Source organism: Eptesicus fuscus, chromosome 4, assembly GCF_027574615.1.
Source record: "Eptesicus fuscus isolate TK198812 chromosome 4, DD_ASM_mEF_20220401, whole genome shotgun sequence".
In the NCBI taxonomy this organism is placed as follows: domain Eukaryota; kingdom Metazoa; phylum Chordata; class Mammalia; order Chiroptera; family Vespertilionidae; genus Eptesicus; species Eptesicus fuscus.
Genome location: NC_072476.1, coordinates 108,607,011 through 108,634,368, shown reverse-complemented (window position 1 = coordinate 108,634,368; position 27,358 = coordinate 108,607,011). Strand labels below are relative to the sequence as shown.

General features: G+C 45.7%; 1 protein-coding gene across 3 annotated transcripts; it reads right to left on the bottom strand.

The window, feature by feature from the left end:
- Window positions 1–1,131: 1,131 nt before the first annotated feature.
- Window positions 1,132–27,337, bottom strand: RAD1 (RAD1 checkpoint DNA exonuclease). 3 transcript variants are annotated; one of them, XM_054715330.1, is made up of 7 exons: window positions 27,115–27,337; window positions 26,447–26,710; window positions 25,140–25,248; window positions 22,791–23,049; window positions 22,001–22,099; window positions 21,504–21,687; window positions 1,132–1,196 (listed from the first exon to the last, which is right to left on the bottom strand). In XM_054715330.1, exons 1-6 carry the CDS (start codon window positions 27,259–27,261, stop codon window positions 21,504–21,506), a joined length of 1,062 nt encoding a protein of 353 aa, XP_054571305.1. In that variant the 5' UTR covers window positions 27,262–27,337; the 3' UTR covers window positions 1,132–1,196. The 3 variants fall into 3 exon arrangements, with proteins under 3 accessions (XP_054571305.1, XP_008153040.2, XP_054571306.1); XM_008154818.3 differs by lacking the exon at window positions 1,132–1,196 and having other exon boundaries at window positions 21,238–21,687; XM_054715331.1 differs by lacking the exon at window positions 1,132–1,196 and having other exon boundaries at window positions 21,238–21,687; window positions 26,495–26,710.
- Window positions 27,338–27,358: the final 21 nt, after the last annotated feature.

Sequence of the window (27,358 nt, the reverse complement as noted above, 5' to 3'; positions counted from 1 at the left end):
AGGCCAAGTTGGGTGTTATCATTCAGGGCCATGGTGAACCGCCTGCGAACAGAATTCAGGAGTTTGGAGAGTGAAACCCCTCGCCCTGGCCATAGGTTTGGAAGTAGAGATCAGCAAGAGAAATGATGAAAGTTGCCTTCTGGTTTGGGGATTGTAGATGTTCCGGAGCCCGAGTCAGAGAGATCTAGCTACTCCAGGCTCAGGGAATGCGTGACCGTCTGATCCGGGAAATGGGGAGCGACTTGGGGGGCGTTATTGTCTAATAAATAACTGTGTCTTCTACTTGGGGTTGATTTAAGCGATAGGAATAGCCATGAGAGTTGAATTTCAAAAAGAATGATAAATCGAATTTTTTGTCATGAGTTTCAACCATTTACTCCATCAGCTAAGCATAGCAACCCATCTATACACGTGTTTTAGCTCCTTAACTAGGGCCTCCTGTTAGATAGTGGGGTGGGCTGAGGACTGGGAGAATTAGCCAATGCACTGGCCACACCTTACTTAGTCCCTGAGAGCTGATTGCTGTGCCTGGATCCATCTTGCTCTCAGACCTGTAATAGCAATGTCAGACTTGAGCGGGAGACCATAGTTTTGATGACTCCGGGCTGTGAAGGGACTGGCTTTAAGGATGTGTAAAAAGGGGATGGTGGAGGTAACGTGGAGTAGCAATTAGGGGAACTGTATTAAATTAAGAGGTTTAATTTGTGCCGAAACCGGTTTGGCTCGGTGGATGGAGCATTGGCCTGCGGACTGAAGGGTCCCAGGTTCAATTCCGGTCAGGGGCATGTACCTTGGTTGCGGGCACATCCCCAGTAGGGGGTGTGCAGGAGGCAGCTGATCGATGTTTCTCTCTCATCGATGTTTCTAGCTCTCTCTCCCTCTCCCTTCCTCTCTGTAAAAATCAATTTAAAAAAAATAATAAATAAATAATTTGACAAATGTCTTTAATTTCTGCTTCCCAGGTTCTCCATACAGGAGTGTGAATGGTCTATCTGGGTTTGGTATGGGTTACCTATGTATTTGGGCAGTTTCAGCTTCATGTTGATAGCATCCCACACAGGGGACACAGGACTGACTTCTAAGCCTTTCTTCCAGAGCCGGCTTCACACGTGAGTCTCGGTCGGAAGAAGGTGTGAGCTGGCCCTGCTGGAATCCCCGCCGTCAGCAATGGTTCTAATTGGGACCTCTGCCTCCACCTGCAGGAACCACAGAACACTGATGTCACACGCTCTCACTCACCTGAGACACTGGGACCTCCCACTGGAGGCAAACCTGGTCACCTGGTTTTCCAGGATGCCTCTGGATGGGTTACAACAGGGCTCTGGACGGCTGGTAATATCATTTTTCAAACCTGGTATAAAAGATTACACTTGACATTTATTCCCCCGCCCCTTTTTTAACCATTAACATTCATGACTTATCTAATCAGTGGAAAAGGAAGTTAAAAAAATTTTAAACTATGCAGTGGTTGAACTTTTAAAAGCTATTATGAATACAAAGATGATTCCTTTGGGGGACTTAATTATAATTAATGAAAACCTTTGTTATTGCTCTTAAGTTCTCAGAATTCGATTTCTTCTGCATCACTTAATTGATTTTTCTGTTAATTTTAAGATATGGTTATCTCTTTTATTGTATAAAATTAACTCTTTTGACTTCTTAAAAAAAATTCTCACCCTACTTGAATGGGCCCCAAATGGGGATCGAACCCTCAACCTGGGATGTGCCCTGACTGGGAATCGAACCTGTGACCAGGACGACGCTCCAACCAACTGAGCCACATTGCCAGGGCTCTTTTGACTTTTATGTTTACCATTTCAATTACCATATTAATTATGTTTCGGATTGAAGTCAGAGATCTACGTTGTGTGTGGGCGCATGTGTTTGTGTGAGAGAGAAATGCGGGGGGAGAGAGGGAAGATTTTCAGCCCACTCAGCTCTTTCTCAACACCTGTGTTTCTAACACAGTTGAGGAGGCCATCTGCCCTTGACCCAGTGTGAGTTCCCTTCCCTCTCCTTGGTGGGACAACATTCTCTTTACTTAGTTGGCCACTACATGAGGAAGCTTTTAAGAAACAGGAAAGAGAACATGTGAAGTCTAGCTTCAAAATGTCAGTTCCCTTCACCTTATGTCATTATATCTGTTTTCTTGCCTGGTTTCGATCAGCATTTTATCACAGGAAGGATCTTCGAGATCGTCCAGTTCAACCACCCTCAAGTCATGGAGCTAATCAAACAATAATAGCCAGTGTTAAGAGAGCAGTTACTATAGCAGGTACCATGCTAAGTGGTTTATGAGAATTATCTGATTAATCCCATCACCTCATCAGGCAGGTATTCATACTGACCTCATTTTTAGAGAAGGCAATTAAGCCATAACTTGCGTAGGGTCATAAGCTTAGTAAACAGTGGATCTGTGAGCCGAAACCGGTTTGGCTCAGTGGATAGAGCATCGGCCTTCGGACTCAAGGGTCCCAGGTTCGATTCCGGTCAAGGGCATGTACCTTGGTTGGGGGCACATCCCCAGTGGGGGGTGTGCAGGAGGCAGCTGATCGGTGTTTCTAACTCTCTATCCCTCTCTCTCTTCCTCTCTGTAAAAAATCAATAAAATATAAATAAAAAAATAAATAAATAAAATAAAAGTATGTCCATGATTAGAGAAGCTCCGCCTTAATTGTTGATTGAAGGTGCTCCTACTTCTTTTTTTAATCCTCACCTGAGGATTTCTATTGATCTTTAGAGAGGGGGAGGCAGGAGATAGAGAGAGAGAGAGACAGAGAGAGAAAAATGTCAATGTGAGAGAGACACGTTGATTGGTTGCGTTCCGCATGTGCCCTGACCCAGGCCAAGGGATCAAACTTGCAACCCAGGTACGTGCCCTTGACTGGGAATCGGGAATCAAACCTGTGACCTTTCGGTGCTCAGGCTGATGCTCTCACGACTGAGCACCCCGGCCAGGACATCCCTTCATTTTTTTGAAAGCCTAAAATGGGCTGAAACAACTAACGCCTTGAAAAATTGCAAACCTTCAAGAGGGATGAAGTGCTTGCTGAGCGCCACTTAGTTTTGTTGTCATTAATCCTGCAACTGCTTTACGATGGGCAGAATTTATGAGCCGGCTCCCTGTGTAGGCGGGATGTGTGCGTCTGTGTGTGTTCATGCCCAGCTGCACATGTGTGTGTTTTACAGCCATCAGTCCTGCTCGCCCCATTTCCCAAGACTTTTCCAGCATTGGGGTCGAAGGGTCAAGCCAGAAGGCTGATTTCTCTCAATAAACAGTCTTCCAGCAAGTATTTAGCGAGAGACTTAAGTACAGGAAGTGCTGTGGAGAGCACTGGGAGACAGTATGAGGTCCAGAAGGCACCGTCTCTGCCGTCAGAACTTACAAGCTCCTGTGGAAGGTGCGCCGCACACACACAACGCCGACGGAGGCACCCACTCCTTTCACTCCTTTGTGCCAGGCGCCATCTCATCTCTTTCCGCTCAGAGCCCAGTTCACTGTTCTCCTTCCTGCAGACCCTTCATTAAATTAGTCCTTGCAACAACCATACAACGTAGAAGGTATTGTCATTACCATCTTATAGGCCAGAGATCGGCAAACTCATTAGTCCACAGAGCCAAATATCAACAGGACAGCGATTGAAATTTCTTTGGAGAGCCAAATTTTTTTAAACTTAAACTTCTTCTAACGCCACTTCTTCAAAATAGACTCGCCCAGGCCGTGGTATTTTGTGGAAGAGCCACACTCAAGGGGCCAAAGAGCCGCATGTGGCTCGCGAGCTGCAGTTTGCCGACCACTGTACTATAGGTGAATAAGGCACAGGTGGGTAGAGGGACTTGTCCAGGGCACACGGGTAGCAGTAAGTGGCTAAGCCAGGATCCGTCCCTGGGAAGTCTGGCTCTCCGCCCTGTTCTTTGTCACCCTGCCATGCTGGACATGATGGCCAAAGGCGACAGCAGGAATCTGCGAAGGCTGGGTGGCTTGGGCAGGTCCTGTCTGGCCTGAGTCAGAGCAAGAGGCATCGGTGGTGGAATCACATCCCAAACTAAAGCCAGATGCCTGCTTGGTGGACAGCCTCTTGGTGGACCTCTTTTCCAGCTCATCAACACTCCCTGCAGCCTAACCTCAGGCTGCAGAGGGGGTGTCGCTGCCCCCTGGTTTTCACCTCGGGAACTGCTGCACTGTTGGTGCCGGAGGAGGGGGTGTCCTTGGCCTGGGAGGGCAAGGAAAATTGCTTGGTCTTGGAGCAGACCGTGGAGCTGGGAGGCGACTAGGGAACCAGATCTCCAGTGTGTGAGCATCTTGCCTGCAGAGAGAAGAAAGTCTCATACATGTACATAGAGGCACTGGTATTGTTACATAAAAGAGCGTTTTCTTGAAATTAATACACAGCAAATTCATTTGACCTTTCTCATGTAGGAAGTGCCATGAAAATATTACTACGAGGTGAGGTTTTTGTAAGCGTGAAAAAGTGCTCTTGGCAAAGGTTGGAGAACATTTGTCTGCAGCAGGGGTCTCCAAACTCTTGAGAATTAGCTTCCTGGTCACTAGAAGAATCTGAGCAAACACGCTCTGTATAAGTATTCACTGTGTACAATGGCGCTGATACACTATGAATGTAAAATTCATAAAAGTCAAAAGCAAGGCTCAGCGAAGGAGGTGGCAGTGAAGTGTGACGTTCCCCTACACCTGTGGCACCTGGGACACCTGGAGCCGTAAATGCACCTCACACTGGAGACCAGGGGGGATGCTGGGAGCTGAAAGGACTCATTTCCCCCTTTGGGGCTGACTTTGAAGTTTAATGAGCTATTTTATATCAAGATCCTCATCCAGTTTGCTTAAGCCGCATTGGTCACCAGCCCCGCTTCATCTGAAGGACCCAAACGTGGGGCGTGGTCTGGTGGAGACAGGAACTACAGGACTCACCAGCTGCGAGCGCAGAGGAGGAGTGTTCCCCCTGGGCTCTCAGCGGGCACCGGGCACTGGGGGGCTAGAGGGGCCGGTGCGCAGAGCCGCAGAGCAGCCTTCGCCTGTTTCCGTTCAGAGCCCAGGCTCACTGTTCTCCTTCCCGCAGACCCAGGGAGGCAGCTCAGCTTGGTTCCCTCCCAAGGGCCCAGCTGGCTGTGGGAACAGAGGGGAGTAATGGTGCTCGTTAGCGCTTGTACTTACAGAGGGCCTTCTCAGCCAGCTCGGACACCGCGCTCTGGCCTAGCCCGGCTCCTTCCCGGACCGCCTCTGCGTTTGGTAAAGGGACAGCTTCTGTGAGTATTGTTGTCATTTCACAGCTGGAGGATGGGGAAGCTTTGTGGGTTGAAAAGGTCACGTGGCATCAGCGGCAGAATTGGGGGTGGGATACTCAGCTCCCACTCCTGTCTGTCAGAGATTTTCAAACAGAGGCCTCCGACCGTTGCTGGGGTGGTTGCAAAGAAGCACTTGGGGAGATTCCTGGAGCCCGTGCCTCTAGAGCAGGGGTGGGGAGCCTTTTTTCTGCCAAGGGCCATCTGGATATTTATAACATCACTAGAGGCCCGGTGCACAAATTCGTGCACAGGTGGGGTCCCTCTGGGTAGCCTGCAGGGATCGGGCCGAAACCCGCAGTCCAACGCCACCTGCAGCTCCTACCTGCCGCTCCCGCTCATCCCGGCCCCACTGTGCCTGCCACGGGCTCACACCCAAACAGTCCCAGGAGAGACTCGTGCTGCCACAGCAGCACTCACCAGCCATGAGCCCTGCGTCTGGCGCCCTCCCAAGGGGAGTGACATGTGGGATCAGCTGAAACTGGCTTTCCAATATCCCCTGAGGGGTTCTGGATTGTGAGAGGGCACAGGCCGGGCTGAGGGACCCCACCAGTGCACGATTGGGCCAGGGAGGGACCACGTGAGGGCTCCAGGGTGTGTACAGCCCATCTCGCTCAGTCCCGATATGCCAGACCCTAGCAGCAAGCTAACCTACTGGTTGGAGCATCTGCCCCCCTGGTGGTCAGTGCACGTCATAGCAAGCGGTTGAGCAGCCTTAGCATATCATTAGCATATTATGCTTTGATTGGTTGTTTGGTTGTTCTGCCATTCCATTTATTTGCATATTACCCTTTCATTATACAGTATAGGATTTGCAGGCCATACAAAATTATCAACTTAAAAAAATAGCATGCAATATTTGGACAAACATTTAATTAACTCACCCCTAATACCTTGGCAAGGCCAGACCCCATGATTTCTCGGGCCACTCAAAGCCTGTGATTTCTCAGGCCACTCGAAGCTCATGTTCACGGTTCACCCTGAGCCTCTGTGAGCCCCAGTCCCTCTCCTCTCTACACATCCCCCTGTCAATTTTTTTGGCCTGATGCTCAACTTGCAGAATCTGATATGTGGCCTTCCTCTGTGGTGCCCTTAGCCGGGGGCTGTTGAACATGTGGGAAATAGAAGGATGTTTGGGAATTAAGGGGATTTTCTTTCCTGCTATTTGCCTCGCGCCAAAAACCTGCTTTGCTTGGACTTTCTACATTACCCCGAAAGTCCCTTTCAGCAGAATTAGCTCCTCTCTGACCCTCATAGGATCCGACTTGGGAAGCGTGAGTAACTGCTGCCCTGCAGGAGACGCCTCCAGCGAAGATCTAGTGTAATGTCCAGTGTCCGTTCACTCTTCCCAGGCTCACCACCCTCCCCAGCCTGGCTTCACCCAACCTCCACCGGAAGCCCGAGGCCCTGGTCCTCTTCCAAGGAACTTGCCCTTCTTGACGATGAGCATAAATGGGAACCAGAGAACAGAGTGAAGTGCCATTTTCCAGTGCTGCTGTGTTTTCCCACGGGGCCCTTCTGTTTGCTTATCAACTGCTGACCCTGGGCATGGGGGCGTCTGTGGGCCTGGCATTTTCCTGGACTGTTTCACTGGCGGGGGGGCCTATTTCACCCTGCAGAAGGCAGAGAGAAGCAGGAAGCAGCTGGGAGAATTATATAAGGGAGGCCTTTGTGGATTGCACAGCTCAGGGAAAGACTAACAATTGCTTTGGGCGGTTAAGAGCGGGGCTTAGAGAAGCTTAGGCTTTTCTGAATGAGGCCTGGAATTGCATGGTTGTTCTGGGCTCTGTGTTTGGTGGGAAAATATTCAGAGAAAACCAACAAAAAAAGCAGACTAAAATGATAATAAAAGAGGTTTGTATTTACCAACTGCTTATACCCGGGCCTGAGCTTTATGTGCAAGACCCCATTTAACCCTCAGAACCACCGCTGAGGTCGTTGGTACGGCTGTTACTGCATTAGAGAGAAGGCAAGGAAACTGAAGCTGGGGTTGAACACACTGGGTGGGTGGGCTTCAGTGTTGGGTCCATGATCTGACCTCACGGACTCTTAGTCCTTCCGCACACTGTCTCTCACCTTTATTCTGAAAGGATGTGGTTGTTTTGTTTTTAATGAATTGCCACCTACTTTTGTCATTATGTGTGACACCTTAAAAGTTGAGGAGGGAGGCCCTGGCCCACGTGGCTCAGTTGGTTGGAGCATCGTCCCATACACCGAAAGGTCTCAGGTTTGATTCCTGGACAGGGCACATATAATCTCTCTCTCTCTCTCTCTCTCTCTCTCTCTCTCTCTCTCTCTCTTTCTCTCCCTCTCTCTTTCTCCCTTTCTCTCTCCCTCCCTCCCTCTCTAAAAATCAATAAACACCTCCTCAGGTGAGGATTAAAAAAAGAGATGAGGCAGGAACACTTAAGAAGACAATGTTTTGGCGGCCCCTGAAAGCTAGGCCCGGCATGTGCATTTTTAAGGAAGTTCTGTTCCTTATGGAAACAAAGTTCCTGGGAGTTGTTCACGCCAGAACAAGACTTAACTGTTTTGCATTTGAGTTAGGGTTAGGGATCCTCTGAGAATCAGAATATTTGGATGTGACAGTGGGCCCATCAGATTATCAGAAGAAAAAAAGAATAATGAAAGGTTTAGTGTTCCCTAGATTTTTCAAATATCTTCACATCCTAAAAAGTGATCTGTCTCCAAAACTAAGCACTTGGCATCTGCAGGGCAGATGACTGATGGTCAGTAAATGAAACACACGAGTCACGCCTGCCTTCTCTAAACAGCCGTGAGTCTGGAAATCAAATGGGAAGTGGCTGGGAGGTGATTAAATGTCCAGAGTTAAATCAAACCACCGACCTAAGTCCACGGCCATAAATGAGAGCCTAGTGAATGTCTACTACTGCCATACAGGGCACTGCCTACGCTTTCCGTGCCTAATGTGAAAGATAGCCTTGTTTCCTTTTTCAGAATAAATTCTAGTGTACATGTCATTCATTCATTCATTCATTCATTCATTCCACAGCATTTATTGAGTACCAGGTTTGTGCATACGCTGTTCTTAAGTGTTTGAATGTTAACCAAGTATAACTGCATCCTGGGCACTGTTGTAAGTGCTTTCCATAATTTGCTCTATAAAGTCCTCACCAGGAGCCTAGGAGGAGGTATGTTTAGTGTTTTCATTGTAACGGAACTAAAGGAGAGAAGAGCCAGGATTGGGTCATCTGAATCCGTAGCTCACCTTCTGTACCATAGCGTCGTGTTTAATAGTGACCAGCTATCTGGTGAGGGCGAATCTCATGTCCCATTTTGAAGGTGGGAAAATAGGCAGCATTGTGCAGGCCAGACAACTTGGCTGATGTCTCCCTACATGCTCTTGATGAGAGGCGTTATCATTCTCTACCTTCTGCTCTTATGGTCAAGGGGATGAGTGGTCTGATCGGTCAAAAAATTTTTTGTAAAGAATTACCAGATAACATGCTGGTATTCTTTTGATTGTTAAGTCTAATCTTCAGAAAAGGATAAACCTTTCCACTTAAAATAAATGTAACGATTGCAGAATGCCTTACGTAAGATAATTTTATACACATAAATGTTTAATTCAACTTGGGAATATAAAGATGGGGGCAAGGGGAGAAGGGGAAGCAATATTGATTGTGTATCTACTGCATGTTAGGCGATTTTACAAATGATTTTAATCTAATCTGCACAACAACCTTCACAGCAATGTAGGCCTCTTACCCTGGTTTGGAAGGAAATGCAGCCTCCTGGAGTTTGACCATAAAGCTAATCACCGTGGAAACCAGCTTTGAACTCCCCATGTTCTCACTGTGCCGTGCTATCTCTAGAAAGATAGGCCTTAATGAAATACTAGCTTATTCTCCTTTAAGATATTATATTCCCCATCTTGGGGGTGGGGGGAACACTTGAAAACTGGGCAGATATGAAAGAGAAAATAAAAATAAATTGTAATATCACCACCCATAAATAAATTATGTGCACATTACATACATATATATGTGTGTATGTGTAGAAAATGTTCACACCAGTTATGTAAATATGCATGCCAGTATCATATTTTAAGTACAGTTTTATGACTTTTTTAAACTTAGCGTATTTTGAATGTACCCCCTTATTGGTCCTAAAAGAATACATGGTGTTCAATGTCTGAAGTTCTTTCCTGGATGATGTACCATGATTTATTCAACCTCCCCTTTGGGGAGGATAGTTACAATGTTTTCTCTATCCGCTCTCATTTTAAACGAAGGAGGAATAAACTAAATCAAACAAAACAAAGCAAAAACTTTCTTAGGCCTGAAAGAGAGGGAGCCAGAGGTAATAAAATTTTATTTTGATTTTAGGAAATTTATGTTTATGGGTAAATTATCCCATCTTGTGGATTGCTGGAAGCCATTTTTCCCATTTGCTTTGTATAAAATTAGACTTAGCCGGACATATTAATGGGTTTGATGAATGGGAGGCAGTGGAATCCAGTGGGTAGAATGCAGGTTAATTGGAGTTTGTTTACAGCAAGGCCGGGTTTCGAGCCAACCACGGAGACGACTGGCCTATGAAGGCCAAATTGTTTAGTTCTTAGAATCAGCTTTGTGTCTGCAAAGCAAGTGGCCTCTCTCTGACTTTCCCTCTTCATTCCTTTTCTTTTTTAAAAAAAAAATGTTTTTATTGCATTTAGAAAGGGAGGGAGAGAGAAACATCAATGAATCAATGACTGGCTGCCTCCTGCACGCCCCCTTCTGGGGATTGAGCCCACAACCCAGGCATGTGCCCTGACCAGGAATCAAACCAGCAACCTCTCGGTGCGTGGCATGGGACAAAGCTCAACCAGCTGAGCCACGGGCCAGGGCGCTTCGTTCCTTTTCTAGGAGAGCCTCTTGGCTGCCCACAGGAGGAACCTAGCTCTGGCCTACTTCAAAAGAGCAACTAGCAAGGTTATTGCTGCAAAGGGTGACAGGACATCGCATCTGCTCACTCCGTCCACGGAAATGGCTCGATGGAGCAGCTGGGGAGGAGCCGCGACAGGCCACGCAGTACTCACCGCGGGTTGGGGGCTGGCTGCAGCCCCAGCCAGCTGGCTTGTTTGGCCCTGGCCTGGTTCCCAGGGCCGGGAGGCTTAGGCTTCTCCGAAGAACAAGGGGTGGGCTGGTGTCCACTGTAACCCGGACTTCCCTCCAGATTCACACAGGAGCCCCTCCTCAGCCCTCAGCGACCCGGGCAGAGGACGGGGCGCAGGGTGGGTGACCTGATGGGAGGCAGCGCTTCCCCTCCCAGCTCCCCCCTGTCCCTCCCCCCCCCCCCTTCCGTCGGTGCTGGGAGAGGGAGCCCACTGCATGGGCGCAGGGAAAAAGCCATGTGGCAATGAACTTAGATCTGCAGCAAGTATAAAGGGCTTTACAATGAAGAATCATGATATTTTGAAAAATAATACAGTTGGAGGAATCATACTACTTGATTTTAAGATTTACCAAAAAGCAATAATAATAGAATTTGGTATTGGTAAAGGGCTAGACAGAGATTGGAGTCATTGCAATACAATAGAGTCTAGAAATAACCCTGTATAAATATGGCCAGTTAATTAATATATATATATAATTGATTTCAGTGAGGAAGGGACAGGGAGAGAGAGAGAAACATCAATGATAAGAGAGAATCATTGATCGGCTGCCTCCTGCACACCCCACCCTGGGGATGGAGCCAGCAACCCGGGCATGTTCCTTGACCAGAATCGAACCCGGGGCCCTTCAGTCCACAGGCCAATGCTCTATCCACTGAGCCAAACCGGCTAGGGCCGGTTAATTTTTTGACAAAAGTGCAAAAGCAGCTTAATGTGAAAAAAAATGAGATTGGAACATTGGTGTCTACCAGGTGTACCGGTTAATAGTGCGTATTTTTTTCAACAGATGGAGTTACACATATGTTGATATATATGCGATTTAATATGTATGCTATTTTGTTGTATTGACAGCAAGCTTCAAAACTTCATATGCCAAATTTGCTGAAGGTGTTAACATCACAGATATTTTTACTCTTAAAAATGTCGAATTTTGTGCCAAAAAAAAAGAGCACTTGCAGCAAGTTTAAATTCATTACTTTATTTTGAAGAAAAGTGCTGCTGAATACTTCGGGAAGCTTATGGTGAACATGCTCCATCTCAAGATACTTGTGAACGCTGGTTTAAACGCTTTAAAAGTGATGATTTCGACGTGAAAGACAAAGAACGTCCAGGTCAACTGAAAAAGTTTGAAGACCAACAATTACAAGCATTATTGGATGAAGATGCGTGTCAAACTCAAAAACAACTTGCAGAAAGATTAAACGTTGCTCAGCAAACAATTTCCAATCGTTTACAAGCAATGGGAAAAATTTTAAAGGAAGGAAAATGGGTGTCACATCAACTGAATGAAAGACAAATGGAAAACCGAAAAGTCATCAGTAAAATGTTGCTCCAACGGCACGAAATAAAGTCTTTTTTTGCATCAAATTGTGACTGGCAATGAAAAGTGGACTTATTTTGAGAATCCCAAATGCGCAAAATCATGGGTTGATCCAGGTCAACCATCAACATCAACTGCAAGGCCAAATCGATTTGGAAAGAAGACCATGCTCTGCGTTTGGTGGGATCAGGAAGGTGTGGTGTATTATGAGCTTCTCAAACCAGGTGAAACTGTTAATACTGATCGCTACCGACAACAAATAATCAATTTGAACCACGCTTTGATGGTGAAACGACCAGAATGTGCCAGAAGACATGGTAAAGTAATTTTGCTTCATGATGACGCACCATCATATACTTCAAAACCAGTTAAAGACACGTTAAACGATCTTGCCTGGAAAGTGGTAACCCAGCCGCCATATTCACCAGACCTTGCTCCTTCAGATTACCACTTGTTCCCATCGATGGCACATGCACTTTCTGAGCAGCACTTCAAAACATACGAAGAAGTGGAAAATTGGGTCTCTGAATGGTTTGCCTCAAAACAAGAAAAGTTCTATTGGGATGGTATCCACAAATTACCTGAAAGATGGGGGAAATGTGCAGCTAGCGATGGGCATTACTTTGAATAAAGCACTTCTGATGTTTCTCTTGAAATTATCCTGTTTTCTTTGATTACAAAATCCGCGTTATTAACCGGTACACCTGGTAGTTAGGACCAAGATGTGTGAGGTTAGTTAGGACCCAAGTGGGTGAGGTTAGTTGGACCCAGGTGGGTGAGGTTACTTTGGACTCAGTTGGGTGAGGTTAGTTGGGACACAGGTGGGTGAGGTTAGTTGGGACACAGAGGGTTTAGTTCAAACCCATGTGGGTGAGGTTAGTTAGGACTTATGTGTGTGAGCTTAGTTAGGACACAGATGGGTGAGGTTAATTAGGGTCTTTGTGGGTGAGGTTAGTTGGGACCCAGGTGGGTGAGGTTAGTTGGGACCCACTTGGTGAGGTTAGTTCGGACCCAGGTGGGTGAGGTTAGTCAGACCCAGGTGGGTGAGGTTAGTTAGGACCCAGCTGGGTGAGGTTAGTTGGGACCTAGATGAGTGAGGTTAGTTAGTCGCAGGGGGTGTGACTTTAGTTCAGACCCAGGTGGGTGAGGTTAGTTAGGACTTATGTGTGTGAGCTTAGTTAGGACACAGATGGGTGAGGTTAATTAGGACCTTTGTGGGTGAGGTTAGTTGGGACCCAAGTGGGTGAGGTTAGATAGGACTTAGGTGGGTGAGGTTATGCTTTTTAAAAATTAAAAAATATATATTTCTTTTAGAAATAGAGATTTAAATTTTGTCAAATAAAACCTTACATTTTCTTTAGAACCAACGTAGAGAGCTACCTAAGGTTTGGTTTTATGTGAAGGGGCGTAGCCCATGCTTGCATTGAAGGTACAAGCATACTTTTGGAGCCCGGCTGGGTAGCTTCGTTGGTTAGAGCGTTGTCCAGATACACCAAGGTTGCGGGTTCGATCCCCAGTGAGGGCACATACAAGAATCAACTAATGAATGCATAAATAAGTGGAACAACAAATCGATATTTCTCTCTCTCTCTCTTTCTCCTTCCCTCCCTCTCTTCCTCACTCTCTATAAAACCAATAAATAACAACATTTAGGAAAAGGGGACTTTTGTAGTTTGGTAAAGAATTTGGGCCTCACTTCAGTGCATAACGAAGTCTTTATGACCAACGACTATCTCACCAGCAAACTGCTTTATCTGATCATACAAACGTGCCTTCCGCACACCCGTCTGCGCGCTTTTCTTTATGGCTCCTGGTGGGGAGGAGCTCTAGTTCTGGAGACAGACAAACCTGGGCCCAAACCCCAGCCCCAGCCCTTTGTAGCCGCCTGTAATCCTGGCTTCCTCATCCGTAGAATGGGGCTGGGAACATACTACCTCTTAGTGCTGTGAGAGCGACATAATGCATGTAGCCAGCACAGCGCCTGGCCCTGTAGTAGTCGTGTAACTCATAGCAGATAACAGCTATTTGTATTTTTCCTGAGACCCAGGCTTTGGTTTTTATTACCTTCGAGTGACACCACTGGTGTGTGAAGCGAAAGGAGACAGAGGCTAGGAAATGAAAAGCTACCACCACGCTGATGTGAAACATATCAAAAGCGAGCTTCTAGAAACATACATGGCGTCATAGGCGAGACCGTCTGGCACAGTTACTTGAATCCAAAGAAGAGAATACATTCGCTGTGGAAATGAGTGTCCGCCCAGGGACTGAAGGTCTTAGGCAAGGGGATCCTGCCATCTTGTGGTGGGAGAGGCCCGGCGCTCCTCTCCAGTTGCTGTCCCCGCCGGGGGCCACTCTGACCTTCCCCCGCCTCTGATTTGCTGAGAGCCCTGGGCAATTGATCTCACTTGTGCCCATTCTCCAAAATTGGAATCACCTGATCTTCTGGTTTGCCGAGAAGGAAGTTAAAGTGGCAGGTAATGTTCTGTATCGTAGTGGAGAATGAATCAGAGTCTTAGTGGGTTTTACATATGAAAAAACCTCAAGTTGTTCATGAAAATTGGTCTCTCACATTTCTGTGGAACACACCGTTTCCCCACATAGGGCCTCTGGAAACCGCACTGTGCCGGCCTGAGCTCCACATAGGAGGCGACTGGGGAACACTTAATGGAAACCGTATTTCTGGACCAGATTGCTTCAGCTCCAGTCCAACCCTCCGGTGTTGGGAGCCCAGAGCCCAGAAATCCTTCTGGCTGGAGACGGGGAAGGCGGATCCTCTTTTCAGCACTTAGAAGGCCCCCGGGCTGTAAATCTCTGTGCTCGGAAGAAACCACCTGAAAATCAGGAACTACATAAAAGGCCCTACATTAAATGTTTGTTTTGCAGCTGTGATTCCAAGTAATCGGGGCAGCTCGGATACCCTTGGCTTGCTATCTAAATCAAGGAAAGAGCTCCCTGCTCTCTAGGGAGAAAACGAAAGACTCTAGTACCAGTTCCGGAGGCCTTTTAGAAGAGCCGGTGTTTCAGAGGTGTGGTCTCCTGGTGAAAGCCGCCTCAGGCTGAATTCAGCCCTCCGGCTCTGTAAGGCAGCGATTAGGTGCTGGAAGGAGGAGGAGGAGGCCAGAACCAAATAGTGCACTAACGTCTTCCGCTCTCCTCCAGGTCTCCTCCCAGCAGTAAAGAGGAAACCTCCGTACAAGGCAGCCGCCAGTAAAGCCAGCCTCTCCGGTCACGCAAGTTCTGGGCCACAATGTGCATTTATCAACCTGCGAGCAGTGGCCGATCAAAGGCAGAACTAAGGACTCAGGGGGAGAAGAGGCCGATGCAGCAGCAGCGCTACAGGTAACATAACCAAGAGCTGCTGGGAACCGGGAACCGGGTCGGTAATTTGGGGGAAAGCGATCTTTTCTTAGACACACGCTGTCTTTGGGTTAGTTTCTTTTCACTGGGACTCCATTTCCTTTCATTCCCCTTTTTCTAACTCTAATTCCATTCCTTTCCGTTCTCTCTCTCTTAGACATTCTACAATAACTAAGTAGTTTATTGGTGAATATTTGAATATACTATTTGGAAGTATTTTTAACCAGAACCTGTTTGAGGTCAGCAAAACAGCTTTGTTTAATCTTAAACACCTGCCCTGATCTGATTTACTAAAGTCGTCCGATGTTAGTCATCCGGGGCTTTTCGAGTCTTAGACAGGAAGAAGCCAGGGATGGGAGAGATCGGCTTGTTCAACGTCAGCCTGGTGATTACAAAGCCGACTTCCTGGATCACACAGATGATTCCTCTTCCCATCCCACTGCACTGAGCCCACAAAACTGGGTTAAACAGGCTGTTTTAGGAAAGAAATGTTCATGGAGATTGTTTAAAAAACACACTCTTAGCCCCTGAACAAGTAAGTGTCTATCTAGAAGAAAAAAAATTGGCAATCTCGAATTATGGCCTTTACATTTTTTGTGTGTGTTCAGGGACAAAGGAGAAACCAGATTCTTTTGAGGTGGCACTATAAAGACTTTTATTTTTCCCGTTTCAGCCTTTCTCTCGGCCACCTGAGCTGACTTAATAGAGCTGAAAGTCCCTGTGTCTTTGGGGATCCAAGTGTCAATTTCTTTCACTCAGCGTTTATCAAACCACATTTTGGTACTTCATTTAAGAAATTCATTTCAGGCCCTAATTGGTTTGGCTCAGTGGGTAGAGCGTCGGCCTGCAGACTGAAAGGTCCCAGGTTCAATTCCGGTCAAGGGCATGTACTTTGGTTTCGGGCACATCCCCAGTAGGGGGTGTGCAGGAGGTAGCTGATCGATGTCTCTCTCTCATCGATGTTTCTAACTCTCTATCCTCTCTCTCTTCCTCTCTGTAAAAAAATCAATAAAATAATTTTTAAAAAAAGGAAAGAAAAAGATTCATTCCAGTCATTTGTTCAGTCTGTGAAACCTAATAGTCAGCACCCAAGGCATAGCACTGGGCAGTGTCCTGCTGTGGCGGAAGCACAGTATGCTAATTAACCCAATGGCTCTCCCTTAGCTACTTCCCAGAATGCTCTAGGCCTGGCACCCAGGACCAAGGTCTCGGTTGCAGGCTGGCTGAAGGGCGCTTATTCCATTGGCCTTCTGGCAGAGCCCAGTACGTCACGCTAATTTTAGTCCTGCCTGGAGATGGGGCTGCTCTTCTTACCCAGAACAGTCTGAGTTGTTTCCATTTCCACAGATCCAGCTGAAAATGAAGTTTCAACAATAACTGTGATTCAAAACAAAGTACCAGAGAAAGCGGCCATTCAGATTCCATTTTGGGTGACACTAAATTTAAAAAAAAATTTTACTATTTGTCAGATCCCAGAGTCTTAAGATCTCCCAACTGACAAGCCTATATCAGTAAAATAGCATAAAATATAACATTTAAAATATGATTTTATGGTGTAACCCTGTTGTTGCATTTGAACTTTGGTTTTACTATTTCTTGCTTTTCTTTACTGTCAGCTAGTTGCCAACTCTTCATTTTCTGAGATTTTGATGTTAAAATGCTTTGTGAAATGGTGGTGATAATGAATGGTACAGTTTTAATGTCCTCAGACCTTGACAAGGTGGCACCTATGTTGGTCCCAAAAGTTTTAAAATTCACTATTTTGTGAAGTCCCCCACTTTTTAAAAAAATATATATTTTTTTATTGATTTCAGAGAGGAAGGGAGAGGAAGAGAGAGATAGAAACATCAATGATGAGAGGGAATCATTGATTGGCTGCCTCCTGCATGCCCCCTTCTGGGGACTGAGCCGGCAACCCAGGCATGTGCCCTTGACCGGAATCGAACCTGGGACCCTTCAGTCCGCAGGCCAATGCTCTATCCACTGAGCCAAACCGGCTAAGGCATTAAGTCCCCACTTTTAAGAAACCACATTAGAATGCTCAGTACACTACAGCCTAATGTAAAGTTGCATTCTCACTGGGAAAACTAGATGGGAACCAAGTTACTTTCCATCCACTCAGTGGGAACGAGCAATCTGGATAATCCAGTCCACTCTCGGATGTTTCTAACTGGCTGAGTCAATGTCGTCACACACAACTCTTACATTCTTCTCCATCAGCTAATGGCACTGACATTTTTAAGGGCATGAGCGTTAGCTATTTTCCTACAATCTTGGTGCCAAGTTAGAAACAAAACAAAACAAAACCAAACCAAAACCCAAGCCCAGATCAGACTGTCCCACACACTGGTTTTAATAGACACTATTAGCAACCTGTCCTGTGTTTGGTGAAGCCTTCTGCTTCAGTTCACTCACCACAGTCCAGGAAAGGCCCACTTACAGTGAACTTGGTAATATTCCAGGGAGGGGACTCCTACCCAGTCAACAAGAAGCAACCAGAAATCCTTGGACAACATGGTAAGAAGCAAGACCTTTTAGGGGCAAGTGTCAGGCCGAGGCCCGAGAGTACAGGCAGGCTGCATGCCTCGTTTATTTGGCCCGTGTTAGCCTTTGAGTTTGTCAGGCTTGGGCTACAGGCTTCATTCACCACATCCGTATCTCCTTTTCCTGCAAGGATGGGGAACTACTCTGAATTAATTTACTAAGTTCACATACCCTGAATACTTGTAGTTTTACCAATGAGAGTCACTACTAATATCTACTAGATTGATCAACAAACTACTAATTTCAAAAGGAAAGCCTACTTCAGACGTTTGCTCTATCCAAACCTCTGGCGGTGACATACATGGCACCAGGAGCCTCTGGAGCAGCTGCCTGTGGCATTTCTGGTCAGAGCACAGCCGTCCAGTCCTGGAGCGGGAAGTCCACGGCAGAGCTGCCAACTGCTGCGGGGGCGCATGTAGCCGACATGGTATAAACACCGTCCCATACATAACTGGGAAAAGGAGAAGACTATGCCATTTCCCAATTTCTCAGGACCCCAAAGGTTTTGTTTCTGGGGAGGAGGCAGGCACAGGCAGTGTGGAGGTGGGACAGGGAAGGGACGTGCTGGGCAGTCACTGTGACTAACTCCTATTAGGACTACTTGATGACACCACAGAAATCCCAGGGCTTCTTATAAAATGATTGTGTTATAGACTTATTTTTATTATAAAAAGAATTTAACAAATGATTTTTATTATTTTGAATCATTTTACCTACCAGAGGCCCAGTGCATGAATTTGTGCACGGGTTGGGGATCCGGCCGGCCCGCTGGCCGGGGGGAGGAGCCGTGGGCGGCTAGCCTGTCGGCCCCGCTCCTTGGTCGAACTCCCGGTCGAGGGGACAATTTGCATATTAACCTTTTATTATATAGGATCTGGGTGGAAGTACATTATCAAATAGGGAATAAACATATTAAAAATGGAAAAACAGTACTGAGCCATTCATGATAAGCACAATTTTACTGAAATGGAAATGAAATAGACTTCAAAAAGGCAAAACTAAAGGTCTTCAAAGTACGATAATGTTCTTCTCTATCCGATGCGGATTTGCAGTCACAGAGCGTCCTGCTCGACTCAGGCAGTGCTCCCCTGGTGCTTTCATAGGGACCAGAACCAGGCTAACCTAACCAATTCCTAGGTCACACAGAACACACCTAAGTAGGAAATTCTTTATCACATCAGTAGTACCTCAATGTTAGCGATTTAAAAAAGAATCAAATTCATTAGCTTCCGAATTCTAAATAGCTAAAGATAGATGCAGCTAAAATAAGTCTTAAATGTGCAAAAATGCCAATCTCTTATTAAACCAGTTTATATTTTAAACTAGAGGCCTGGTGCTTGAAATTCATGCACGGGGGTGGGGTGGGGTGTGGTGTGTCCCTCAGCCCAGCCTGCACCCTCTCCAATCTGGGACCCCCTGAGGGATGTCCGACTGCCTATTTAGGCCGATCCTGGTGGGGATCGGGCCTAAATGGGCAGTCGGACATCCCTCTCACAATCCAGGACTGCTGGCTCTCAACTGCTCACCTGCCTGCCTGATTGCCCCTAACTGCTTCTGCCTGCCAGCCTGATCACCCCTAACCACTCCCCTGCCAGCCTAATCAACACCTAACTGCTCCCCTGCCGGCCCGATTGCCCCTAACTGCCCTCCCCTGCCAGCCTAGTCGCCCCTAACTCCCCTCCCCTGCTGGCCCGGTCGCCCCTAACTCCCCTCCCCTGCAGGCCTGGTCCCCCCTAACTGCCCTCCCCTGCAGGCCTGGTTCCACCACAACTGCCCTCCCCTGCCAGCCATCTTGTGTGTTGGAGTGATGGTCAATTTGCATATTACCTCTTTATTATATAGGATTCTTCATAGGTTCAACTTTAAAAAAACACACACATTAGATCAAAATAAATTCAGAGCTAAATAATGGGAATTAAATAGTGACTACCGTATTTTCCGGTGTATAAGACGACTGGGCGTATAGATTTTCCTGGGTTAAAAAGTCGTCTTATACGCCGGAAAATACGGTAATAAGATGCTAAACAATAATCTGAAAGTGGAGGTTCTTTCATCTTATATTTACTGAATGCCTGTTATATGCTGGGCACCTTTCTAGACATACCAGTGAACAAAAATAAAAAATAACTGTGGTTTTCAATTTAAAGGGAAGCTGTAGTCCTTGACATGTTGGCTGATGGAATAGTTTCATAATTATGTTTGTTTGTTTATTGATTTCAGAGAGGAAGGGAGAGAGAGAGGGAGAGAGAGGGAGAGAGAGAGAGAGAGAAACACCAATGATGAGTGTCATTGATTAGCTGCCTCCTGCACACCTGCAACCCAGGCATGTGAATTATGTTTTAATTTGTTGTTCTTGTTGCTTATCTAAACAAAAAATATTTGGCCATTTAGATTTATTCACTTCCTTCTTGAACACATACTGTACTTTACAAAACTCCAACTTCTTTTGTGCCTACCAGCCAGGCATCCTGAGGTTGCCTGGGAGACGTGTTAGCTGGCGGGTACTCACCCTGGGCTCAACACACAGGCTGGGAATGTGTTGGGGAGCAGTGCTTGCAGCTGTCCAGGGGGGCCTTTCTCTGAAGTGCTTGGCTCCAATTCTCTCCAAGCCAATCTCCCGGATGCCGTGTGGCCCATTTTACAGACGGCATTCCAAATATACCCTCCAGTTGTGGTGAATATTTAGCGGTTCTCAACCATCAACAGTAGGGGCCATTTTTACTTGGGGGGAGGGTGGTCACAATGATAGCCTTAGTAGGTCAGGACGAGGGAGGCTAGATGAATCCTGCAATGGGATGAGTTTTTCCCAATGAAGAACCATCCCACCCAAAAGGCCAATCAATGGTGCCTTCCCACCTACAGACAGGAAGCTGTTGTCGCCCGGTACAGAAACTTCATTTTAGATATGTGATTTTTCCTACTAGAAAACAGGTCCGATAATTTTAGTATTATTCTTTATTAAATATCTACGTCCACAAAATTATTTCATTGTGAATTACCCAAGAAATACAAAATCACTCCATGGCTTTCTCCACCTTGGTTTACTTGAGAAACTCTTAAAGGGAAATACAAGGAATTAATAAGCACTTACTGCAGGACTCACTACACTGGACAGTTTGGAGAACAAGAAAATCTATAACTCTGAAGACTTTTATATCTCTTTCATTTCTTCAAAATGAATACTTTAAAAATAAATCATATATTCAGACTTGTTTGGTGATGCCTAAGTTTCAGAACGTTTGTGAAGAAATCACATAGAAAAACATCCACTTCAATGATGCCTTTTTTTTTTTTTAAAGTGTCCTTTCACATAGTGGCTCTCAAACTTAGGCATACATCGGAATTTCCGGAGTTAGGGGCTGCTTTGCTGGCCCACTCGCAGAGCTTTTGACAAGTTTCTAGGTGATGCTGATGGTGCTGGTCTGGGCACAGCCCTTTAAGAACCACTGCTTTAAGATATATTCTCCAGAATTCCAACTAATAAGCAATACCCATATGCCTTTGCTTTTCTAATAGTAAAAGATTTCTAATAAATAAAAGAACATTTCACACATGGCTCCATCAAACCTTAAATTTTCAGCCTTTTGAAATGTCCTACTTAAATAGAATATATAATTTATTCATCATGGCTCATAAAAATTCCTGAGTTCAAAAAAACAGGACCACAGGATAGTCCAGTACTGGGTCATCTGTGACTACACGAAAACATCTACTTACACAGTGACTTAGGGCACAGGGATCTTGCTCCAGTCTCCTCCATGCCTCTTCCGTTTGGGAAATCTTATGATTCCATACGAAATCATAAGAATGAGAACAAGACCTATCATGAATATAGACATAAAATGTCACAGTGCATTGTCATACTTAAGATTCTGAATCAGGAACTTCTTCATCAGGGCAGCAGTAATACTCCACAAAACATATCTGTCCATCTTCATTCCTAATCATATACTGTAACGAGAGGAATCCTCGGTTATCTGTCCGAATAGACACCTTGCACGACAGGACCAATGCCTTTGTAGAGGGCTTCAGTAAAGAAATCTTGTATCTGTAGAAGAGAAAATAAATAGCTGTTATTTGGACACACGTCTAACAGTGCTCAGAACTCCAAGAACAAAAGTTAGCCAGCAACTACCACGTAACAAATCCAATAAAATCCAATACTTAGTCAATTTGCTAATATTTTCTCTTTGTTAAAAGAATTTCATCCACTATAACCCCAAATCCCCAAGTAAACCCAGAACCTACTGTTTGTTTTTTAAAAATGCTACTTTTTTCAACAGATTAAAAGTTTTAAGATTTTTAAAAAATTATTTAATAGAAACTTGGTATTTAACTGCATCTTCATCACCAGAACTGACCTGTTAACTTGGGTTTCATTACAATTAAAGGACTCCATCAAATCAGAATCTTTGGGATAGTCAAGGTGGGAGCTTCCTGCATTCCCAAAGGTAGATAACCTGCAGGAGAAAATGAGGAAGCCACTGATTCACTGGTCCAGCAGTAAGCACATCAGGATCCAAATAAAGAAGACGCTTTCTTAAGAGGCCATTCAGTTCCCCGCCATGGAATCATTTCCCACAGCGGCGACGAAAGACAACCAGGAGCCTTCCGGCACCCATGCCGAGAGGTCATACAGGTGGGGACCCTCTCAAATACTCTGCTTACATGCCTGGGATTTTAATTCTTATCACTGTTTAAGTAGGGCTCCACTGATTTCCATTTTGGGTAATATTTTAACAGACCTTGAGCCAAATATTTAACTGCCTAATGCCATGAGAGGGGCTTTCAGTTCTTCGAAAGTAGATATTTAAAACCCTTTACTCATTAATATTCTGACATTACTTCTACAACAGTTTAAGTAGTACAACAACGAAAAGACCACTAGTTTTTGAATTAGGAGACTGAGCTACTCATCTAGAAACCAACATTGCTTAACTATGCAGCTATGAAGATTAACTAGGGAGTTAATTTTCCTGATCTTAAGTATTCTGATCAATAAAAGTGTGAGAGAAGAGTAAAAGCTCGCTAAAGTTCTGAAAATTCTAGGACCCTGGATAACACTCTATGTAAGTCCTGCATCCTTAGCAAATGTGTCAATAGGAAGATGGAGTAAAGGACATTCGCTGTAAGTGCACTGCCTTTTAGTACCTGAAATACGGCTTGTCAGGAGACATGGTGATCTGCAGGACCTCACTCGTCATATCCAATTCGGAAAACGCTTCACGAAGCCCCTCTGACTGCAGAATAATTTTATTAATCACATTGGTGCTGCAGAAATCAAAATCCAGCGTTTCCTCAGGCTCCTGGGTATTGATCTTACAGACTGTCACCACTCCTCCTTCTTCCAGAAACAGCATCAAGGGGCAACCGTAACCTTGGTAACACATTCGGAGTGCAGTTAAAGTCCCTGCAATGGAAATGTAGCACACTTTGGACTCAGCTGTATACCTGTGGGTTCAGGTTTTCGTCAAATGTCACATAAAGCTCCTCCAGAACGCCTTATCCTGCCCCATTTCTAGCAGAAATGTATGTCTCTCTATAAGGGTCACATCTGCCCTGATGTACATACTGTCATCAGGGAATTCCAAATCTAACTGCAAGAAAACTGGGAACAAAAGGTAATGTAACTCTGAAATCCTTTTCCAGCTGGGCAAAACACCTCCGAAACACCTTACTGATTATATGTACACACAATTTCAGGACGGAGATACATGGTCTGATACCGCAAGTCATACTGTTGCAGAATAGACCATGCTGTTTCTTGAAGGCCCAATTTGTACACCAGTGGATTGCTTTGACATTATCTGTACTATAACGCCAGTGTATTCACTATAAGCAAGCATGTCAAACTCTCAGCTTGCGGGCCACGAGTTTGACATGCTTGACTTTAAGGATCCTTCCAATCTTTTCTTTCGGGAGACATTCTTTACATTTTCCCAAATTTTAAGATCAAACTGGGAGAAAAAGAGAGGATGGTTAATAGTGGTTAGGGTTTTCACACTGCAAACCGTTAGACAGAAGAGGAGTATGACAGGACATTCTAGCTCCTCTCCCTTCCTGAAAGATGGGAGGGCCACACTGAGGAAGGGGGGAAGGCAGATGCTTTTAGGAAAAACCAGCTGCATTAAAAATGTAATTAATGCCCTAGCCAGTTTGGGCCTTGGCCTGTGGACGAAAGAGTCCTGGGTTCAATTCCGGTCAAGGGCACATACCTAGGTTGCAGGCTCCTCTGCTGTCCCGGCCCTGGTCAGGGCTCATGTAGGGGGCAACCAATCGATGTGTTTCTCTCACATCGATATTTCTCTCTGTCTTTCCCTCTCTCTTCCACTCTCTCTAAAATTCAATGGAAAAATATCCTCGGGTGAGGATTAAAAAAAGAAAATGTATAACTAATAACAATGGAAGTGTCAGTATAAAATTAAAGTATATTTTCTAGAGAATCATAACTGAATTTTCCCTAGCTAATCTCAATTCCTTTCTTATGAAATAAAATCATTCTTCTGGGGATTCCTTGTAGTTTTACTAGTATATCCATAGCAATGAAATACCCTATTTATAAAAAATCACTAAACAAATAAAACATAAACATTTTAAAGGAAAGAATTTAGGAAAATAGACAATTTATAAACAGGAGTTAATGGGAGAAAAGGGAAAAATTTTTGCAGGCAGTAAACTGAGAGTCAGGAGAATTGATTTCTATTTTTCTCTACCACTAACTGTAATTCTGGAGAAGTTAGGGAAAAGAAGCAAATAAAACATATTTCACAAATGTTAAAGACAATTAAGAGAAGTTCAAGTCTTCTTTTGGTTAGTTCAAATTTAATATATGTGCTGCTGAAGCGAGCACCAGTTCAAATTTCAACTTTGTAAGTTGAAAAAAGATGAATGTAAATACTTTTGCAAATATGAAAAGAACCATAAGCACACTTTCTATTAATACTATAAAAAGTGAGGATCCATGATTGTGGCCATTGAAAAATGAATTGGCAATTCATTTTCTAAAGAAATGTTGATAGTACTTGAGCAGCGTCCAGCACGGCCAGGTTTGGTAAGCCTGAGGAGGGGCAGTGAAGAATTAAAGACAGACAAAGAGAATACAGCTGGGGCTCGGTGGATCTCTTGAGACTGGATGAGGACAGAGAGACCCAGCCTGCAAGTCCAAGCGATATTTCATAGTCAGAGCACACAAAGCAAAACACGGGAAGTGGTCAACATGTTTACAATGTTCTTGTGAGTTTCACCTTGTTTTGGCAGCACCTGCTGCACCTCCCACAGCCCATTAGCTACCTAGGAAGGAGCAAGGGAAGACTGTAAGGTCAAGCTTAATTATGCTAGGAGAGCTCTGCCCTCCAAGCTGGGACTTGTTTGTGGCCCTGCCACAGGTCAGTCCGAGGCTTGACCCTATAGCCGCTCACTACAAGTACTTATATTCTAATAACATTTCCTGTCTTTTTCTGGCCATAGAAAGTTAATTATAATAATAATTAAATGGTTCACCTGGCATAGGACTTGATCCAAAAATAGATAAGCAGTCTAAAAGGACAGTTAAATTAATTCGGAAAGTAACAGGCTCTTCCTGAACTTTAAATTCCTGAAATATTCCAGCCTATGAAAAAAAGTAAACATGAAAAAATAAGTATACTTAAGAATGAAACTTCACACATAAGGTTCTAGATTTCACTTTTATGTTTAAAAAAACCCCCCACAATATTATGCTAACCCCATGAAAATAATTTCTGATTATCAATCAACACATCTTAAGCTTTTTCCACTATCATCCATTAGAAAAACACTAGTCAAGCCCTCGCTGGTTTGGCTCAGTGGATAGAGCATTGGTCTGTGGACTGAAGGGTCCCAGGTTCGTTCCCCTCAAGGGCACATACCTGGGTTTCAGGCTGAATCCCCAGCAGGGGGCGTGCAGGAGGCAGCCGATCAATGATTCTCTCTCATCATTGATGTTTCTATCTCTCTCTCCATCTCCCTTCTTTTCTGAAATCAATAAAAATATATTTTTAAAAAAGAGAATAGCACTAGTCAATAGTTAACGGTATAATGGGGCTTTAGTTCCATGCAAAACTTCATGTAGGGCTCTTCATCTAGTTTCTTGGATCTAAACTATCCCCCACGTGATTCTCCAGTCTCCTTTTTGGAGCCATCAATACAGCTAAGGTCACCTGGAAAATTGCCAAACAATTTGATAATGCATGAGTGATAGCTTTCAAGAACCATGTCTCATTTATCCCTGAAGTCATACTATGCACTTAGGTGTTCAAAAACATGCTAAATTAAATCTGAAATTTGAACCATACAGCTGTAACTTTGTAAGAACAAATACATTACATTATAACCAATAAAGGGAAAACTATTTTTTAATAAGGGAGGTAGCGGTAAAGAGCACATACTCTGAAAACAAATGTTCTGGGTTCTCATCCCAACTCAGCCACTTGCAGGCTATGGGACTGTTGGCCAATCACTTAAACTGTGCCTCAGTTTCCACATACGTAAAATGGGAATAACAGCCTACCTCATAGGACTATTGTGAGGATTAGATGAGTTTAAATACATAAAACACTCACAAGGGTGCTTGGACTCTTAAGTCTTGGGACATTTTTAGTTTTAACCATTCTCTCTCTAAAACACGGGGAAAGAATTTGTTACGGAGAGAAAAAAAAAACACACACAAAAAACGAAAAACAAACGACCTGTTGTTTTCCAACTTAAATGACGTCCACTAAAGCCGTGGAACTCATTAAACTGGGTGCGGAATACCAATGTCACTGGCTTCGAGTGGCCTGCTGACCTACCTGGATAAAGGCATTTGCTTGCACACACTTTGCATTTTCCACCGTCACCTTGATTCCATTTTTAGTAGCGAAACAGGTGGCGTGATCCCGGAAGTGGATGGCCTTCAGGACGGTGGAGAGATTCCTCACGTTGTCGAGGCTGGCCACCAGGCTGTAGCCACTCTCGTCGGGGACCCGCTGGTTGACGAGGGGCATCGTCCGCCGAAGTGGGCGCCCGGCACGCTCAGGCGCCGCACCTGCTCCCGCGGGCCACGCAACGCACACCTGGGGAGAGCCCACAAAGACCGTCAGCGCCGGCGGGGCTCCCCGCTTGGCCGAGCAGGGGCTGCACCCCACCTCTGCCGCCCAACGGCCTCTGTGCCTTTGGGGACACGGCGGGCGGCTCCCTGGTCTTTGGTAAGAGGGCAGGAATACATGAAAAGTTGCGGATCAGGTAACAGTGCTGACGGCCAGCTTCGCCACGTCCGACGGGGGCCAAGGATCCCCACCGAGTTGGCCTGAGCAGTCGGGTGCCCGGCGACTCGGGGGGGCGGGCCCCGATTTCTCCGAAGACCCACTTGGAGTCCCAGACAACTCGACTGCCCAGCCCGCCGCGGGGGGTTAGAGGGGGAAGGGGGCATCTGTTTACTGGTCCCGGGATCCCCGGGGCCCAGGCGCGGAAACCGTACCTTCGCGGTGGGGTCCGGACGCCTGGGAGCCTCTCCCAGCCAGGTCCCCGGGTAGGCGGGGTGCAGCTCCCGGGGAAACGGGGAGGAAGCGGACCGGCTCCCGCCACGGCTTTCAGATCGCCGGGCCACCTCGGCCACCGTCACCATAGAGCTGGGCGAGGCCTAGAGCGGCGACCGGAAGGAGGCGCCAAAGGCCGGCGGAGGACCCAGAGCCGAGCGCGCGGGACCATAGAGACGGGAAGCG